A 20474-nucleotide genomic window follows, 5' to 3' on the forward strand; every position below is an offset into this window, starting at 1 on the left:
CTTAATAGATAAATAAATAAGTAATTATTAAATTAAAAAAACCTGAAATAAACAAAAGTAGTCATGTGAAAACATTTTTAAAAAACGTATTTAATTATTTCCTAACTCCTGTCAACTCATTTGGATATTTTTAATTTACATTCATTCATTTATTTATTGCCTTATTTATTTATTTAAGTATAACGTAGAATAAATACTACTAAATAATAATTAATTAAACGTAAATGGACTTAGTTACGTGTCTTGTTTCTCTGTTTGTTGATTTGATGACGTTTTCATCGAAGCCCCGCCTTAAACTCCCGTTCGACCAATGAGAGATCTCGAAACTGTGAGGGCGGAAATAAACACGGAAGCGTTTCAAAAAGAAAAACACGACAGGAGAGGACGACACGTAGGCTGTGTCCAGTTTGAGTGTTTTACTGAGCAAATGGACTTTATTGAAATATATTCCTGCGGATTTCAGACTGTATTTTATTCCCGTGTGTTAGTTTAATCTGCACTTTGTGTGTTTCGCTCATAAAAACACACAGAAATGGAGACAGACAGAGATAAAGGTCTGGTTCTGGCTACAGAGAGGTATGGAAGTGCAGAGTCCTGGGAGTATTTGGCTAAAGATGCAGCGATGCAGAGGAGAAGAGATGGAGGAGAAGGTGCTTCAATAGGAAACTCTGCTGTTGGAGTTTTTAAAGTAAGCATTTGTAATGTTTCCATGTAGATAAATGGACTGACTTAAGATGAATTAAAGCGCTAATTCAAAGGCGTGCGTTGGAAATGTCACTTTAATCAGGGAATTGCACTTGTTTTCAAAGTAGAAACATGTCCCCTCTGACTGTTTCCATGGTTTCACTTGTATATTATATCATTATTAGAAGAACTATACCTAAATAGAAGTAGCACACCACACTATATATATATATACTGTGTATATATTAATATATTTCCTTGTTTATTTTGCTTGTTATAATTTACTGTTTCTTTTTGATGCTTCTATGTTTGCTATCCACTTTGCTGCTATAAAAAGGAAATTTATCCTTTGTGGGACTAATAAAGGAATATCTTATCTTCTGTAATGGAATTAACACATTATTATTATTATTATTATTATTATTATTATCATCAGTGGTGGAAAAGTGCTCAGAATACCACACTGTATAAATACTGTTGTGATTTACTTAAGTAAAAGTACACAAGTATCAGCATCAACATGTAATTAAAGTACAAAAACGTTTCAGTACTCATGCAGAATTGCACATTTAAGATTATTAGATCATAATTATTAAGAGATTAATGTAAATATAATTTTAATGTTGTAGCTGATAAAGGTGGGGCTCATTTTATTTACTTCATATACTGCAGTGTAGCTTAATCTGTAACAATATGTTATTTCATTTGTTGATTTTGTATTAATAATCAGAATCTGTAAAGTAACTAGTAACTAAATGTTGTTTTCAATAATAATGAACAATATTTCCACTGAAATGTAGTGGACTAGAAGTAAATAGTAAAGTAAGTAAAGTATAAAGTAGCATTAAATGGAATTACTCAAGGAAAGTACATCAGCATGTAATTTAAGTACAAAACGTTAAAGTACTCATTATGCAGAATTGCCCATTTAAGGATATTTAATTCTAATTATTGATAGATTAATGATAATATCACTGTAAAGTTGCAGCTGAAAAAATGGATTTACTTTATATACTGCAGTGTAGCTTAATCTGTAACAATATCATTTGTATGTATAAATGTATTAATAGTGTGAATCTGTAAAGTAACTAAAGTTACCAAATAAATATAAATATGAGTAAAAAGAACAATACTTCCTTTGAAATGTAGTGTAGTAAAGTATAAAGTAGCATTAAATGTCAAGTAAAGTACATTCAAATGTAATTAAAGTACAAAAAGCTAAAGTACTCATTATGCAGAATTGCCCATTTAAGGATATGTAATTATAATTATTGGTAGATTAATGTAAATATCACTTTAATGTTGCAGCTGATAAAGGTGGAGCTAATTTTATTTACTTAATCTATAACAATATGTTATTTAATTTGTTGATAATATTGTGTAACAATGTGAAATAAACTTTTGAAAGTAACTAGTAACTAAAGTTACTCTGAAATATAGTGGAGTAGAAGTATGAAGTAGGATTAAATGTACAAATACCTCAAAGTTGAGTAAATGTACTTGATTATTACTCATGCATTCATGTAAAAGCAGGATTTACTGTGGTAGTTGGTTACGGTTGAGCTCATTATGGTTTCATCTGATGTAGCGGAGTAAAAGTAAGAAAATACTAAAGTAAAAACAGTACTTTACTTCACATTTGACCTTTTTATTGCAGAGCGTCTTTCTGCCTCAAGGCTTTCCAGAGAGCGTCAGTGATGATTACCTGCAGTACCAGTTTTGGGACACAGTGCAGGTACAGTAAACGATGCACCGACACCAGACCGTTAAGTAGAAGAATTATTACTTTATTAGTATCGCAAGGGGAAATTTAATTTTTCCACTCTGTTATTACACAGGTTACACACACACACACACACACACACAGGCCCCAAATACACACACATGCACAAACAGGACCTATATACATGCAATTAAGGAGAGATGTCAGAGCGAGGGGGCCCCGAGCAGTTGGGGGTTCGGTGCCTTGCTCAACAGCACCTCTGCAGTGCCCAGGAGATGAACTGGCACCTCTCCAGCCACCAGTCCACACTCCATTCATGGTCCACACAGGGACTCAAACCGGCAACCCTCTGGTTCCCAGCCGAGTCACCTATGGACTGAGCTACCGCCACCAACAGACTGAACCTCTCTTCTCTCTTTGTCAGGCTTTCTCCAGCTCTCTGTCAGGGACTCTGGCCACTCAGGCTTCTCTCAAAGGTGTCGGCGTTGGAAACCAAGAGGCGACAGTAGCTGCAGCCACAGTGACGTGGTTACTAAGAGGTGATACCTTTTGAAAATCTACCATGAATGTACATTACTCTTGCGCGGTGAGTGCAACTTACAAACTCGTGTTTCTCCGGCAGATGGAACCGGCATGTTGGGAAGAATCCTCTTCGCTTGGCAGAAAGGGTACGCTCGTATTTTGGTTGTTTTTAGTCAGTGCATTAAAAATTTGCCTTACCTCTTTCACTGATGGGAATTCCTCTTTATGATCTTGTCTTTTGTTGCAGGAGTAAACTGGACTCTGAGGCCAAAAAGTGGAGGTACGCACAGAGAAAAAGCGGCGCATTAAAAGGGCCGTTCAGACGAATCTGTGCCTTTTCCATCCTCAGGACTTTACATTTCAATTCAATTCAATTCAATTCAATTCAATTCAATTCAATTCAATTCAATTCAATTTTATTTATAGTGCCAAATCATTACAAAAGTTATCTCAGGACACTTTACAAACTAGGTATAGACCACACTCTATGACTTATTTATGATTTACATAGACCCAACAATTCCCCCGTAGAGTACGGTGGCGTTGAAAACCTTTCCTATAACAGGCATAAATAAACATGAAAAGTATCTGGTTTATACATTATATTATTAAGCAAAGTGTCCTGCATTTGCCTTGAAGGCAATTTGAAGATACATTGTGTAAAAATGTAATAATAAACTACCTAGAACACTGAAAAAACAGGATTTTAACCCATCCCCACCTTCTAACACTACACTTTACCTTGAAATATGATGATTATAATCTTTAAAAATGTTTTTTTTTTACGAATCCGTGCCTTTTCCATCCTCAGGACTTTACGTGCATTAATAAGCATGACAGGTATCTGTATAATATATTATATTATCAAGAAAAGTGTCCTGCATTATGCCCTGATTGCAATTTGAAGATACATTATGTAAAAACTTAATAAAAAACTACCTATAACACTGAAACAACAGGATTTTAGCCGGTCCCCACAATCTAACACTACTCTTTACCTTCAAAATGTTTTTTTTTGTATAAGTGTGTGACTAGTTCCAATCACATCATACATAAAATATATCTTTATATATATATATATATATATATATATATATATATATATATATATATATATATATATATATATATATAGACACAAAATGTATTTTTCTCATTCAAACTTCATAATATATTTGTTAAAACACACAACATTCAAATACAGCAAAACCCACCATTTTCTGTAGGGCAGCTCACTGCCTTTGTAAAGTTTACCTACATGCTGCTGCTGATTGGGTAACATCTCTCTAACACACGCAGCGAATGGGAGAAAACATTCCTCAACGCCTGTTGTCCACCCTTTTTAGGGAACACGTCACGACCCAACCCAGAAACGGTAGCAAAACGTTGAATGTTGGCTCAAAACCACTTGGTCAGTTTGCTCATTTTCATTTGAAATTCTTTCTTTAAATTTCTCACCAGACTTTTTGCTGACGTTCTCAACGACATTGCCATGTTCATGGAAATATTGGCTCCACACTTTCCTGCCTTCTTCACCCTCATCTTGTGTACTGCAGGGATATTCAAGGTAAAAAGCAACACTTTAAATTACTTAAAGTGTAATTCCAGGCACTCACATACATCAAAGAAGCCGTCGAGACATTTTTTTTGTGTATGAACTACTAACGGAGAAATCCTGGAGAGTCGCTAACAGTCGTGGCTAACACTGATTAGCTCGGGGCAGAACGGTGAAGACCTTCAAACATCTTTTTTAACCACTGATACTGCTGAAAATAACAGCAAACCTCTGCAGCAGCATGAGAAGAGTCTCTTCACAGAAAACAAAGCAGCAACAATGTAGTTAGTGAACCCAGAGTTTATTAAAAGAGTGTTTTAAAGACTTACCTACTGGCCCCTGTACCAGCTCCTCTCATAGTAAAGTCCATTCTAGTGGATTACCAAAGTCAATCCCAAAGGAAGGAGCCCATTGGTGCTTTGTTTTCTGTGTAGGGACTCTTCTCATGCTGCTGCAGAGGTTTGCTGTTATTTTGAGCAGTATTAGTGGTTAAAAAAGACGTTTTAATGTCTTCACAGTGCTGCCTCGAGCTAATCACTGTCCGGCTGTTAGCGACTCTCCCAGATTTCTCCTTTAATAGTTCATACACTGCTGAAAAAGACTATTGGAGGATTTTGCGCCGGAATTGCACTTTAAGTCAGCTGTGATGAAAATGTAAAACTCACTGTTCATTTAATTTGCCTTTCCCAAAGATGAATAACAAAATAAGTAAGTGGACCTTGAGCTTAGGTTTGTATTACAGTTATACTAAGAATGAACCTCACTTATTCTGTTTGTCCTCCAGTCCCTCGTTGGAGTGGCAGGCGGTGCAACCAGAGCTGCTCTGACTGTTCATCAGGCTCGGAGAGACAACATGGCCGACATCTCTGCCAAAGACGGCAGTCAGGTACTTTTTTTTTCTTTTTTTAACCTGAAACTTGTATTTATCGGTGGAGAAAACCACAGTTAACAGTGTGATTACTTGTGATAAATAACAATGTGCATAGGTCTATTTCCTGTACCCATTTATGTGCACTTCCAATTGAATTATACCAAAGCAGGTACTTGACACTCCATTTTTTGCTCACCAGCCACTGTGGCTAGTGGTTTTCAAAAGTTACTAGCCACTCAGCATTCCCACCAGCCACAAATTTGTATATATAGTATATTAATCAAAAAAATGCCCAATATAAAGGGTTTCTTCTGCATGAAAAATGGTGCAGGGATGTAGAAGAATAATTAAAGAGAAAACTCTACTGAAAAGATGCGTACTGTCTGTTTAAATACAGCATTTATCTATAACAACAATAAACACTGAAGTCTAACGCAATTCAACGCAATTCTTAAAACATGGAACATTTAAATATTGTAATTGAAAGCCTTAGTAATTACTCTATACACAGGATATCTAAGCAGCAATCACATACAGGTGCATCTTAAACATTAGACCATCACGACATTTTTCCCACATATGTTAGATGAGTTACTGAAACTTTGTTCTTTAACAGTTTCAAAGTTAAAGTTTGTATTACAAATCACAAACGAAACCCCTTTTGCTTTTTCCCGGCCCCGTAAGAAAATGAAATCTGTGCAGTACTTTGTTTTCCCTACGGCATCATTTGTCAGCTTGAGAAGACGATAATTAACTTCAACCAGCCAAAGTGGCCGGAGGAGCGACTTTGTTACGCGCCACGGCTGAAATTCACCCGCATTCGGTGGGTGGGTGTTAATGTCAAGCCCCGGTTACATCGGCATAACTGAAAAATGTGTGAAAAGTGAGAAAAAAACCACAATAGTCAGCAGCCATTTGTACTACAGATTAATAATAATATATTATTTTATCATAATAATAATATTCATAATAATAATAACTAGTGATGTGTCTTTGCATCTTCAAAAAAATCTTTTACAGACAATAAGTGTTGAGTAAATGTTCATTTCAGTTCAGCAAGTTTTTGTCTCATTTGTTATTATTATTAAATATTATCATCATTACATTTTTGTTTATTATCTGATGCAAAAAATATGATATGTGCGATTATATTTCATCTCTCGGACGCCGTGAATAGAATAGAATTACTTTAGAAGAAGAATTACTTTATTGATCCCGCAACAGGGAAATTGAATTTTTTCACTCTTATTATTAATCATGTTACACACACAGGCCCGAAATACACACATGCACAAACAGGACCTATATACATGCAATTAATGAGAGATGTTAGAGCGAGGGGGCTGCCAGTGACCGCCGCCCCGAGCAGTTGGGGGTTCGGTGCCTTGCTCAACAGCACCTCGGCAGTGCCCAGGAGATGAACTGGCACCTCTCCAGTAGGTCCCTTCCCAGCCAAGTCACCTATGGACTGAGCTAATGATCCCATACTGCGAAATTATTTTTTTTGTGTACAGCAGTAGTGGGTCAGCAAATAAAAACTTTGTACATAACATACATAGAATCCAATATATACATAGTGTATATATACAGTGCACAGTCTAAATATCTGCATCACCATCGGCCAATGGAAAAACAAAACCAGTCGACCACTAATTATAACAACTCTTAATAGACATCTGTTAAATCATCCAAACAACGTTTCTGACAGGGCAGTGTGCTTGTCTCATTATTATTTTTATTATTATTATTATTATTATTATTTAACCATGTCTCTGTAAATCATAAATAAGTCAGAGACTGTGGTCTACACCTACTCTGTAAAGTGTCCTGAGATAACTTTTGTTATGATTTGGCACTATAAATAAAATTGAATTGAATAAACCAGGAGAAACACAACAAACATTATATCAAATACAAATGAAAGTACAATGTAAGAACGTTAAAAACATTGACATGCTAAGGAGTTTGACACAATTTCTTTCCTTTTTGATTTAAAACCACTGAAAGGAATTAAAGCACTACGTTTGAAGTCATTCTGCAGCACATTCCATGTTGAGGGATAAGTGTGTGATAACGACAGCCTGAGAACTGTTTTGCTGAATGAGAGAACATAAATATGATCTTCATGTTTAATTCCCACAGGAGACTTTGGTGAATCTGGCTGGACTGCTGGTCAGTTTGATCCTCATTCCCCTCGTCACCGACAATCCAGCGTATGTGTTGTTACGGAAAACTTCAACATAAATGACCATTTCAGTCCTCTACGCGGACTTGAAGAGCCACTTCTCTCTGCCCCTCAGACTGACCCTCAGCCTCTTCTTCCTCTTCACCGTCCTCCACCTCTTCGCCAACTACAAAGCCGTGCGCTCGGTCGTCATGGAAACTTTCAACGAGGCGCGGCTTTCGATCGCGCTGCATCAGTACCTGAGAGACGGACGGATCCTGAGTCCGCTGGAGGCCAATCAGAGAGAACCAGTGTTCTTGGGTAATAGTCATGAATTTGCTGATGTTTTTTGATTATTTTAATATAAATGTAAATATGTGTTAATTCTGTGCATTCAAAATGGATTCTTCTGGGTTTTTTTGTCAGAGTTTAGCAAATCGGTGCCAATCAAACTTGGAGTGAGGCTACAGGAGGTCGTACAAAGGTGATTTAATACACCATTTTTGCTTTTATGATGAAAACTTACACACAATAAAAGTTTGATGTAATTCTGCTTTTATTTTGTAGCCCAGAGGAGTTAAATTTGGCTCTGAAGGGAAACAACATGCCTTACTTATTAGGAGTACGAAATGGTACGTCATCTTCCATCCTCCTCCACCGAACAACAGTGTGTTTTTCTTTTTTATTTCAACTCCGCTGTGTTTCTCTCAGGCTGCGTGTGTGTTTGTTTGCGCCCTGACGCGTCGGTGCACGATGAAATCAGAGCGATGTCCCAAGCCGTGTGGCTCAGCAGCGCGATGAGCCCTCCGACCTCCAGAGAACCCGCTGCACAACGAAAACAAAGTGAGCCTTAACCTCCACTCAGTTCTCTACATCACATTTATAACAGCGCTTTCTCTCCTTTACAATGTGTTTTTTTTTTTTAGGTAACTGGGAAATGGTGCACGAGAGTCACAAGAGGATGGATACGATTTTCAGTCCATTTCTCAAAGGTGAGCACACACAAAGCTGTTTTAACCTTCAAACCACCAACATTATAGCGGAGATGAGGCTAATATAATATATAATATGTATCCCCTTTTAAATCACTTCTTAAAACTCATTTTTATAGACTTGCCTTCTTGTGATGTCGACCTTTTATCGTCTTTATCGGCATTATCGTCTTTTTATCTCTCTTTGCAAGCCCCTTAAGCTAATGATAATTTTGTTTGTCCGTGAATGATGCGCCTTCTTTCTATGCAATGATGTGTAAATATGGTTTTGTTGTACCCTACTGGATTTTACTATTATTATTATTATTATTGTTATTATTAGTTTTGTTTACACTGTATATATATATATATATATATTTATATATATATTTGTGTGTGCTGTTAAAGCGCTTTGCAAACTGCTGTTTTTAAAGTGACCATACAAATAAAGTTATTATTGTTATTATCATTATTATCTTTATTATCTTGAGTATTTTCAAACTAATATACTAAATAACAAATTCCAGGTGTGGAAGCTGCAGGATGGGACATAAAACGAACATTGCTGGACTGGGACGAGTGGAGAGTCGAGTGGAAAACAAAAAGCAACTGAGCTGTGAGACATCTGCAGCATTGTTTGCATCACTTTTTATGTTAATTAAACAGTGATAATGATACGTATCTCTTGTTTGATTAATTCTGTTTTCAAATCTCAATGTGTATGATAAGTAGACAAAAAAAGACAATTTTTTAAGGGAATATTTTGACTTTGAATTACAGTTAATTTCATGTTGCCTTGTGTGCATATTTGTCAAATGTACAGATAAAAAGAAATGAATAAAAAAGTACAAATTAAATATGGTTGTCTGCGCTTCTTATTTTTGTCCATGAGGTGGCGCTGTGAAGTGCAATTAAAAAACGACACGAAGAAGAAAAACCGACCATCCATTGGTGAAACAGTGACGTCAAGTTAGAGAGATTTTGCAGTGAAAATAACCATTTCCGGTGTTATATATTACTTCGTCAAAAAAAACCCATCAAAACTAAGATTGTGTTCCCTATTAAATGTTTTCGATTTCTAATTCTTTAATGACCGATAAATAAAACATTGCATGATTTATGGTATTTTTTTGTTTTGTTTTTGCTTTCCTACTTATATGTTTTTGTTTTTATTTTTATATCTACTTACAAATAAGTGATGTATTATCGTTTTTTACTCATTTGTCATGAATACCAAGCGATACCGAGTTGAAATATAATGTTCATTAAAAAATAAAAAAGCATTTCCGGTTTGATTAACGCACCAGCATATTCAAAAACAGGGTTTGACGCAAGACAAGTAAATGTATACTCATATATGCTGTCAAATACTATGTAATTGCTTAAAAAATATTATATTATTTTATGTGTTTTCCAAACGTTTTTTAAAAAAATGGATTGATTATTATTTTGAAACTTCTGGCCGGATGTTGCCGTTGTGTCTTTGCTAACAACTCTCTTGGCAACAAAATCAGGTAGTTTGGTCGCAAATTTCACGTATTTTCGTACAAAATGGGAAGATATACATGTGCCTACAACTGCGAAAGCTCCAGCGAGTCCGATGTGAAGTATTTTAAGTGAGTATTTAACATTTGTGACTCGTAAAACAAAGAATATCTGGCAGATTAGTGAAGCTAACTCGGCTAACTATCATAAACATTAGTTAGCATCGTTTTAGCTTCAGTGCTTTTTTGTAGAAGTTTTTCCAGCTCGTCCTAAAGTTAAATGTTTTAACTAATCATTTAATTTAAGGGAAGGAAACAGGATGAACTTTACTTTATTCAGGCAACTGTTTTGATTATAGTCAAAAAAAAAAAAAAAAAAAGCCAAACGTACAGCAAAAATGTATGAATACGTAAAAGAACAAATAAATAATGCATGAATACACATATAAATGCATGAATAAATTAATGTCTAAATAAATAAATACAATAATACATAAATGCTGAAATGCATAAATGTACGAATAAATAAAAGAATGAATAAATGCATAATATTTATTTCTACATTTTTGTTCACCTACATTTATTCATCTATGTATGTCTGTGTCCATATGTTAATGAGGCAGGAGGTCCCATTTATTTATTCATTCATTTATTTAAGCATTTATTTATGTATGTATTTATTTGTTAATTTATGTGTTTATTCATGCGTTTAATTTTTTTCAGCATGTATTTATTTATTTATGCATTTATATATTTATTTTGGCTTTTATTTATGTATTTAATTAATTCTGCGTTTGTTTATGCATTTATTTATTCATTTAGTTCAGCATGTATTTATTTATTTATATATTTATTTATGCATCTATTCATTTATTTTTTGAAGCTTTTATCATGTTTAGTCCTCCATAAGTTTGAGCTTCTCACATTGCTGCTTTTCTCATTTTCAGAGAACAGTAAACCAATGAAACAGAATGAGTTTCATACCAATTTTTACATCGAACCACTACATACAATGAATGAGAGGTGGATGTATCACATTTAACGGATATTAATTACACATATTGAGTTGTGGATCATAAACCAGATGACCTGAGGGAACCAGATATAACAGTGTTTTAGAAAAAGACACAGGTTTTTCGAGTTCAGCGTTGTATTTCCTTCACACATCAGGACTGTTTTAATGAGTCGTGTGCTGCTGCAGGTTTCCTCTGTACAGTCCCCGAAAACTTAAGAAATGGCTCATCAACATGAAGTGGAAGGACTGGACGCCGTCTCGCTTCTCTGTGCTATGCATCAATCATTTCGAGGAACAATACATCGACAGGACGGGCAAATGTGTGACGCTTCGAGATGATGCCGTTCCCACCATATTTTCACCCCCAGGCGATGCACAGAAAAGAAAGGTTTGTATGTAGTTATATTCGGTTTTAAAATTTAGTTTTAGAACAAAAAAGAGATTTCATGTGCAGTTATTGTCACTGTCCCTCTGATTTAGGCTTCCAGGAACCCAAGAAGTAAGACGCACAAGGTGAGAGCATGTAATATTGACATTCAACTGTTAAAATTCTGTCATTGATTTGTCATTTGTGATCATTTTAGCAAGCTGGCAGGTCCATTTTCTGTAAACGTATAAAACATGTTTGCTCAGATGGAGCTTTCTTGGATTGGGGTTAAAAAGTCAGAATATAAAGTTCCTGGAGTCAGTATATAATGTGCGTCCAAGCACTATCAGTACAAAGTTCTGAACACTGTGTGTGTTGTTTCTCTGAATTGCGAACCCAGCCCCCGGCTGTTAAAGCCTCACAGACGGAACCAGCTCCGTCTCCAACAACTACTCCTTCCACGTCGAAGAGAAGAGTCCAGAACAAAGAGCCCAGCCAGACAGAAGAGCCTGCTGGGTATGTTACTACAGACACAGAGGTTTTTCACTGAGGGCGCACTCAGGCTAAAGTCTAGCTCGTTTGACCAGTGTGAGTGCAACCGTACCGCGCCTTCTGACATCATTTTATCGTCTGTTGGGACATAGAAAAAAGAAGGACAGACCATGCGCGGACATTTAAAACAATGGCGGCGAAAGGTTCACGTTGGTGTGATGCGGAGGTGGAGTGTTTACTGCAGATTTGGTCGGATGAAAATGTTCAAAAACAGTCGACAAGACGCACAAAAACTCCGAGGTCTATGGAAAGATTTGTAAACAAAGCCACGCATCGCCATGACGTCATCAATGCGTGTGACGTGTTGCGGCGTGATGACGTATAGGCAGCAGGCAGCAGGAAGCATTCTCGCGAGGCCCAGGTATAACTTTGCTCACCCTCCTCATGTACTGATTCGTTAAGTTGAACAGCCAATCAGAAAGCTCTCCTAACAACCACGCTGACAAGTTATGTGTGGATGTGAATACATAAATTGTCACTTTCAGTCTGTGATTCTACAGTCACTCGTGACGTATAAAGCCTATACTGGAATATTATATGATATAAAAATATATCTTTAACAGTTGTTAATGTTTAAAACATATAGACTTCTACTTCTAAACTTTGCTTTATAATAATAATAATAATAATAATTGATAAAAGAATAAACTTTATTTATAGAGCACTTTTCATACAAAATATGTAGCTCAAATTGCTTTACAATAATAATAATAATAAAAAAAAGCAACACATTAAAACAAAGGCAAATGGACAATAAATGTATGTGCGGCTGCAGACAGACCCTGCTGCCCCGGGACCCGCGAAGCTTCTGACTGAATGAGAAGCCACTACTTCCGGCTGCGTTGACACAGCCTTTGGTGTAGGAAACCAGCGCACCTTTGAACGTCGGTTTCCGAAAAACACTGGGTTTTCAACTTCAAACTCATCCGTGGCGATATTAGATATCAAAGCAAGTGCTCCAGTTTGAAGAGCAGACACACACATCTGAGATTCCTGCAGGTCAAAGATCTTTAGTTGATGATCCTTGTCGCTGTCGGTGCTGGTAGAGTAAAAAAAACACCGATGCTAAGTGTGTAAGAGGGTTTAATGATATTGAATAAATTCATGCACTTCAGTGATTGTCTGCATGAGAAACTGTGAGCAAGTAACTTTTAGTTTGATTTAGGGGGACTAGTACCCTAAAGCACGGGGCACTGTACGGATGGACAGTGTGATTGCGCCCTTAATGGTATCTATTCCCTTTGTATTGTTAGCTCTTTAATGTGTCGACATTTTCTGGTTTTCTGTTCAGAGTTCAGTTCAAAAACCCAAAACAGTCAAATGACAAATGGAGAATTATAATCGATGAAGGGCTGATGAAGATAGATTCATTTCCACATTTCTTCCATGGAGATTACTGTGCACCACGGGTACGTGTTACTGTATATTATATAGCGTCAGTATCATAACTAATCAGTGTTTTTGTTTATTTTAAGACTTGACATCCGGCACATCTAAAGTCTTTTGTTGTCAGATGTTTACCTTTGTTGTTGCAGGTTATTTTAATGTGTTTATGTGTATTCACACACACCAACAGGATATTCAGTGGGCTCCAGATGATAATCTGAGCGTAAGTACTCGTCATGTTTTATAACTACAATATTAAGTCTTTTATACTCTTGATTTCTGTGTTACGAAGTGTTTTAATCACATGCTTGTCTGTAATGTTCACAGACAGACTGCGTAGATCCTGAGAAGGTGATCGAGGTCAGTTACAACATCATTTCAACATTAAATACAAACTAAAATGACTGTGATTCTTACAGCCATCACGTTGTGTTTCTGCATGTTGTGACGACAGGTGAAAGAGCCGTGGCAGTGGCTCGGCCTGGACGTCAGAGGGCCGCTGCCTCAAACCCTGAACGGACACAAATACATCTTGACTGTGACCGACTACTACTCCAAGTGGGTGGAAGCTGTGCCCATGCGGTCTTGCCTCCCTCCAGACGTGGCGAAGAACATTGCGGACGTCATAGCCCACTTTGGATATCCGCTCAGAATCCTGTCCAGACTGCCTCATGACATCGTCCACAAAGTGAGTGCTGTATTCATTGAGCTGAATTTAAAAATTCTTGAAAACTAAACAAACAATGATGCCTCTTTATAAGCCAAAGTCTGTCAAAAGTTCAATTAAATCCAGATTTAAACCTGTTGTAGGCAGTTTATTTTGACCACCATAATCTTTCATCATATTGTAATTCAAGTGTTTGGAGGGAAAACTAGACTTCTGCAGCTGCTCTTGGCTCTGATTTCAGGCTTTAGAAAATCTAGCCTGGGACGGGAGACTTTGACCAATCACAGGTCATTTCAGAGAGATTAGAGAGTTCCTATTGGCTCAGGACAGAGAGGGGTTAGGTGCAGGAAGAGGTCTTACTCTAATTCAAAACCTTTTTTTTTTTTACCTACTGCAGCTTTAGGGCGCTTTCCCACCAGCCTTATTTAGTTCGGTTGAATCAAAGTTGACCGCGTTTCCTCATTTGCTAGGGTTCGTTCGTGCAGGTGGTAATGCAGCGATCATACTCAGGTGCACACCAGAAGTGGACCAAAATTGCGGACCGAGACCCGGTAGAAGAGGTGGTCTCTGCCCGCTTTTTTCCGCTTCCAAACGAATTCTGGTGTGTTTTTTGTTTTTGGTGAGAGCCTGATCGAACTTGGGTCATCACTAATTGCAGAAAGCACAACACATTTTTGGACCAACCCAGCTCCTGTAGGCAGCTCCGTGATTCACTTAATGGTTAAGTACCTCACCTGTCACCACAACAACAACACGCCAGCATGAGTCACTGCGGACAAACCTGAAGTAGTATTGTAACAACCGAGGACCAACACCAAAATCAAGCCCCACAGGTGTCTCTTCATTGTGACATTACTTGTGGTGGTTGCGTTGTCTGCTGTAACTCTGATACATTCTCAGCATTTTGATCAATCAGAGAGCAGTTCAGGATCTACGTTATTGCTCCCGTCCGAAACATCTGACCAATAAATGCAGTGCTTTTTCCCCTTTTTTGTCCCAATTCTTTATTGAGCCGAAGTGCGGCTACACTTTGGTTTACGTCAGCACATGATCAACTGATTCGGACCAGATCAAATGATTACGCAGATGTGAAAGCGAGGCAGACCAGCTGTAAAAAAAAGTATTCATTTTCGCATCTGGTGCACACTAGGGAAGTGGACTAGAAACGGACGAACGGATCAGGTGTGAAAGCGCCCTTAATGGTTATAGTAGATATTGTCCATGCACAGTATTTATAACACACACAAAGGTTCTGCAAAATACGTTTATATTTCGACTGTGGCTCAGTGGTAGAGTGGGTCGTCCTCCATTCGAGAGATCGGTGATTCGATCCCCACCTCCCCCAGTCCACATGTTGAAGTGTCCTTGGGCAAGACACTGAACCCTGAATTGCTCCTTGTGCTGCGCATGGCTGTGTGAATGTGGTGTGAATGATTAGATTAGATGGTCTGAAGATGTCCACTGCCATCAGTGTGAATGTCTGTGTGAATGGGTGAATGTGACAAACACTGTGAAAGCCTTGAGTAGTCAGGAGACTAGAAAGGCGTTATAAAAGTACAAGTCCATTTACCCTTTATTTGACTATCCAGTATAATAGTAGACACCAAAGTTTCAGTTTTTCAGGAAGACTGAAGAAAGAAACTTGCTGTGAGAAATTCCACTGAGTGAGAGATGCTTGAGTCGGGGTGGGACTCTAGCTCACCACACGTTTAGTTTGAAAGTATTGGTGTAATATTATGTATCAGCCAGTGTCTCACATAGATATACCGTGTGAATTTATCCTTATTTTAGATCAACAGAGAACTGAAAGAACAGCTGAAGGTCACCGTCGCTCTCGTCGTCCATCATCAGCAGACCGGCAGCATGGATTTGATCACACAGCAGCTGATTGACAGGTCTGTACTTTACAGTGCTTTTTGACAACATTACAGACGATATTTATTTTGCCCATTGTAACATGTCTTTTTTCAGACTAGTGGGAAATAAACAAAGACACATTTAGGTGTTTGTTTTACTACACTGTTGTCTGTGTGCGTGTATAGGTTTCTCCTAAATTCCTCAAAAGTTAATATTTAATAATTCCTCATTTATATTTTTAAACATATCATCTCAGAAGTTTCATTCCTATCTGTACTCTGAAGGTTTTTACAGAGGGCTTTGTTCATACATCATTCACAACCCGAATTGTACAACAATTATTTCTAAACACATGGTGGTTTTTATGGCTTTTGACATAATTTTCTGATTTGTGGAGTGACAATCTCTGTAAAAACCATACACTGTAAAAACAAAAAAATGGACGTAGCCTCTCCGTCAAGGCCCGTTCTCTCAACTTGGTCCAATCGTACTTACCTACGGGAGTGTCCATCTTGTCAGACTTTGACTCCGCCTCATTTCCTCTTCCCAAAAAAGGGCATGTATGTGACGCTTGGGGGGGAGGGAGATACATCCATCTGGCTGATGTTTCCCTCCGAGGAGAAGTGAGGGCCAGTGGCTAGCTGTCATTTAAGAGGCCGGGCCCCTAATTATTCATAAACTTTAACCTCCAATAAAATAAAAAAAATAGCCTGGTACAAAAAAATTCACCCCCCTCAGTGTTGTGATCGAGATATGACCTAAACATCCAGACTAGAATGCTTTTTGTCCCAGGTCTTAAACAGGTTTAATGATGCTGTGTAAACGGCCTGTTTAACATGGGGGTCAATGAGAAACTGCTCTTTTTTCAAACCTGCCCCTAGTGGACACTCTGAGAACTGCAGTTCAGGCACTTCCTGATTGGATCAGCCAGGAAGTTGCTGTGGTGGTAAAAACCTTTGACTCTAATGTGTCAACAAAATTAAACAAGAATTTTGAACCTTGCTTTATCCAACGTTCACATTTCAGTTCCGGAAACGTGTGGAAATTATCACATTTTCCGTACGATAATGCCTCATTTTGAAATTTAAACATAACTTGTAATACAAAACAATATCTGTCATGATGTATTAGTTAAAAGACACTCCTGTAACTAAACATGTTGTGTACGTCCCAAACAGGATGGTAAATGATCTCATAGAGGAGCACGCCGCTGACTGGGACGTCTACCTGCCCGCCCAGGTTTTCAGTCTGTGTTTCAAAGAGCACTCAAAGACTAAGGAGAGGCCTTTTTCGTTGCTCTGCTGTAAGCGACTGGAGCCCGTCCATTCCCCCAGAGGACTGAACGTAAGTGTTTTTGAACATTTGACTTTTAATGAGCCTTTGCTTTTTTATATTTACTGTAAATGACTCTTGTGTTCTCGCCTCTCTGCTCCACAGTACGCTTACTCCAAGATCCGAGAGAGTGCTTTCGTGGTTAGATAGAAGCTTATTTGGTGAGTTGGATTTATTTTTGGGCCCCTTTTAATATATGGTGCGTGTAAGTATACGCATCCTCCTACTCCTTTTCGAACATGTACGATTTCATTTGTTTTGTTTATGAGAAATGTTTTTATATAGTTTGTTTGTGTATAGGTTTATCATTCATTTTATTTCATTTCGCGTTTTATTTTTCTGTTTCTTTACATGTTTGACTGAAAAAGAAATAAATGAAATGGTCAGAATATGATCGACAGTTTTGTGGAATATCTTTTTTTTCTTTAAGGTGTTTTTCCAAACCGAGGAAGAAGAGTATTTTTCCAGTCAAGCGCCAGGATCGTCATGGAAAAAGTGCTGGAATCCTGCCGTAGTTCATGGCCACAGGGGGGGCGGGGTAACCGATAGTTGGACCAGGCCGGGGACTTTGTCGACTGGACAGGCGCGGATAGTACCTGCAGATTTCTACATCCTGCTCTGTCCCAGTGTCTCCATGTCATTTGCATCTCATAGTCGCCATCGGTTCTTGAAAGTTTGTCAATTTCAAGGGGGAAAGTCAAGGCCTAATAAATACACGTGTCATTGAAAGGGCTTGAATCCAAATTAATTTGGTATTTATTGTTAATTAACATCCGTAAATAGGCTGCAATCTGCTGTCTGCATGTGTCTCCCACTGTTTCCGACTTGGCTACTTGAATTTGAGGGAGCTGGGCCTGGAAAATCCTTGGAATAATCCTTGAATTTGATGTTTAAGACCGTGTGGGGCCCTTTTATTCTGTTCAAAACAAAGTCTATTTTGGCTTTGACCCATTTTTTGTCTGTAGGTATGTATCATATTTTTGTATGTAGCATTATATTTCATTTATTTTAAAACGTAGAGCGTATTTGGTACCAGAGTGGAAGTCATGATCTTAAACTAAACACGTCTGTTACACTCCAAAGGTTAAGAAAGGTCATACGAGTCTAGTAGATACAACGTTATGTTGTGTCCTGTTCATCAGGATTTGTTTTGCATTTGGTAAGTCGGCCTCCTGTTTCTGATGCCAGACAACTGTAGTCCAAACATTTGAGTTGAAATTCAAGACTGCGGTGCCTGATTGGTTGTTGTTTAATGTGTATAAAATGCACAACATGTAAATAAACTTGCTTTAAATAAGAATTGAAATGACACAATAATCTGTCAGCACTACGACTTGTTTTCAACGTGTTAACATGAACATACGGAGCGCATCTGCAACATAATCACATCTTCTATGCGTGTGTCTTTGTTTTCACATTATTTCAGTGTTTGGGTAAAAAATAAACTTTAGTAGGAAGCTTTTGTAAAAATGTCACCAGCTGGGTTTAAGGAGAATGTTTCAAAGGTCACGCTTTCTAAAATGCACCTTTTAAATGGAAAGTTTGGGTATATTTTAAAGTCAGAAACGGTTTGACAAATGTGTCTGTGTGTATGTTTTTTGATTTCTTTACCTCTTTATGTATCAGTAGTGACCAGCCAACCCAGCCACAACGTATAAACATAACTGGAAAACAAACCCTGATCTGTCAGTTCAGCTGTTCCCCTCACTGCGCTGACAGCTGTTATCAGGCTGAGAGGAGGAAGTGAAGTCCTCCCACATAGAAGAAAATACTGTTAAAGACATGATGATGAAGCTCGGTAGCGCCATGAGAACAGTGATACTTTATAAACAAAACAAATGATTTTATTGTCATCATGACAGGGTGGGTTTCAATTTGTTCTTGTGAACACTATTTTACGCGAGAGGTAAAAGCCATGCACATCTATTTACTTATCTAAAAACCCTGATAATGACAAAACAAGATGTGCATGTTTTGTTCCAGAGTTGACGATAATAATTAAACATATAGCCGTATATACAGATGTGGGGGGAGAAGAACTCAGATAAGTAGCAATACCAAAGTAAATATAAAAGTCCTTCATTCAAAAAGTTAAAGTGCAAAAGCTTCAAACTTTACTTAAAATCCCAAAAGTAAAAGTAGTCATTTATGCAGTATGGCCAATTTCAGAATAATGTTTATTACATTACTGGATTATAATTATTGATTAATATGTGCATCATGTTAATGTTGCAGCTGGTAAAGCTGGAGCCGATGTTTGTTTATTGATATATATATTATATATATATATATATATATATATATATATATATATATATAAATTATTTTATATACTACTGTGAAGCTTGTAAATTCCCCCTCAAGTATTAATATACTGAATCCCCACACTCCAGCCCAGTAGGTGGCAGTAATGCACCTTTAAGATGGTTTTCTTGTAGATAAACTCAGACATTTTGGGATGCTTTTTATGATCATATTATTCGGGAGGACAAAAAAGTCGAATCTCATTATTTTTGGCAAAATACTTTGTACACAAATGTTGTTGTTCCTATTTTTTATGTATTTATAAATGAGATGAATATTTAGAATCTTTATTAAAAGCTATATTTTTTTAAATAATACACCCATGGGGCGTTTTAAGAGGTACAGAATGAAAGTATTGGTTTTCCATAAAAAAATATATTCAGGCTGAATAAATATTTTAAATTATATTTGTGACGGGTTTGACAATGACTTTCTGTCACGTTCTGTTTCCATTGTAGCAGCCAATAGCGTTGGGTGTTGCAGGTTGCCAGATTGTCTTTTGTTGGGTGCAGCTACTGTAGGCTGGCACTGGGTGACTGGGTGAGAGTTTGCCAATCCTGCAGCTGCTTATTTGTCCCAGCAGCTGAGTCAATATAGACAAAGCATTCACACCATGGACTGAGATAAAGGAGTTCAACGGCATTAAAACGCACGCCGAAATGGCTACGTTTCTCCTTGATCAGTAAGCTAACTTTCATGTTTACATGGCTAACGCTAACTGTCAGTCAAACTCCTCTGCGATACTTGTTTTTATGGAGCCATTTTTCTGAGGGAGTGAGTTCAAACAGGCTCAAACAGACTCTAATATCCTGACCAACCTGGCAACCCGACTGCTGGAGTTATTTTTTGTTGTTGCGACTACGATCTTGAGACACCAGATGGCGGTGTTCTGCTCATTCTCCGTATTCAACCTTTAAATTTTAGTATTTAATCTATATTTTTTAATGTATTTTGTATAGTAATTTATTGATTCTCATTTTGTATTATCTTGAATATGACGTGAGCCTTTTAAAATGTGCA

The 20474-nt window shown here is 37.4% G+C and overlaps 2 protein-coding genes across 2 annotated transcripts; both read left to right on the forward strand.

Annotated features, from left to right (window-relative positions):
* The first annotated feature begins 392 nt into the window (after positions 1-392).
* Positions 393-9314, forward strand: rusf1 (RUS family member 1). The gene is made up of 14 exons (XM_083931893.1): positions 393-688; positions 2342-2419; positions 2832-2946; positions 3030-3075; positions 3177-3209; positions 4391-4496; positions 5269-5370; positions 7498-7568; positions 7656-7840; positions 7946-8003; positions 8087-8151; positions 8231-8362; positions 8446-8511; positions 9018-9314. Exons 1-14 carry the CDS (start codon positions 533-535, stop codon positions 9101-9103), a joined length of 1299 nt encoding a protein of 432 aa, XP_083788019.1. The 5' UTR covers positions 393-532; the 3' UTR covers positions 9104-9314.
* Positions 9315-9968: 654 nt separating this feature from the next.
* LOC310959339 (uncharacterized protein) lies at positions 9969-18048 on the forward strand. Its single transcript, XM_083930644.1, has 12 exons — positions 9969-10106; positions 11176-11377; positions 11470-11502; positions 11757-11872; positions 13200-13317; positions 13485-13517; positions 13622-13654; positions 13749-13982; positions 15753-15856; positions 16997-17162; positions 17256-17311; positions 17581-18048. Exons 1-11 carry the CDS (start codon positions 10042-10044, stop codon positions 17298-17300), a joined length of 1149 nt encoding a protein of 382 aa, XP_083786770.1. The 5' UTR covers positions 9969-10041; the 3' UTR covers positions 17301-17311; positions 17581-18048.
* The last annotated feature ends 2426 nt before the right edge of the window (positions 18049-20474 follow it).

The sequence above is a fragment of the Echiichthys vipera genome (genome assembly GCF_963691815.1).
Source record: "Echiichthys vipera genome assembly, chromosome: 17".
In the NCBI taxonomy this organism is placed as follows: Eukaryota; Metazoa; Chordata; class Actinopteri; order Perciformes; family Trachinidae; genus Echiichthys; species Echiichthys vipera.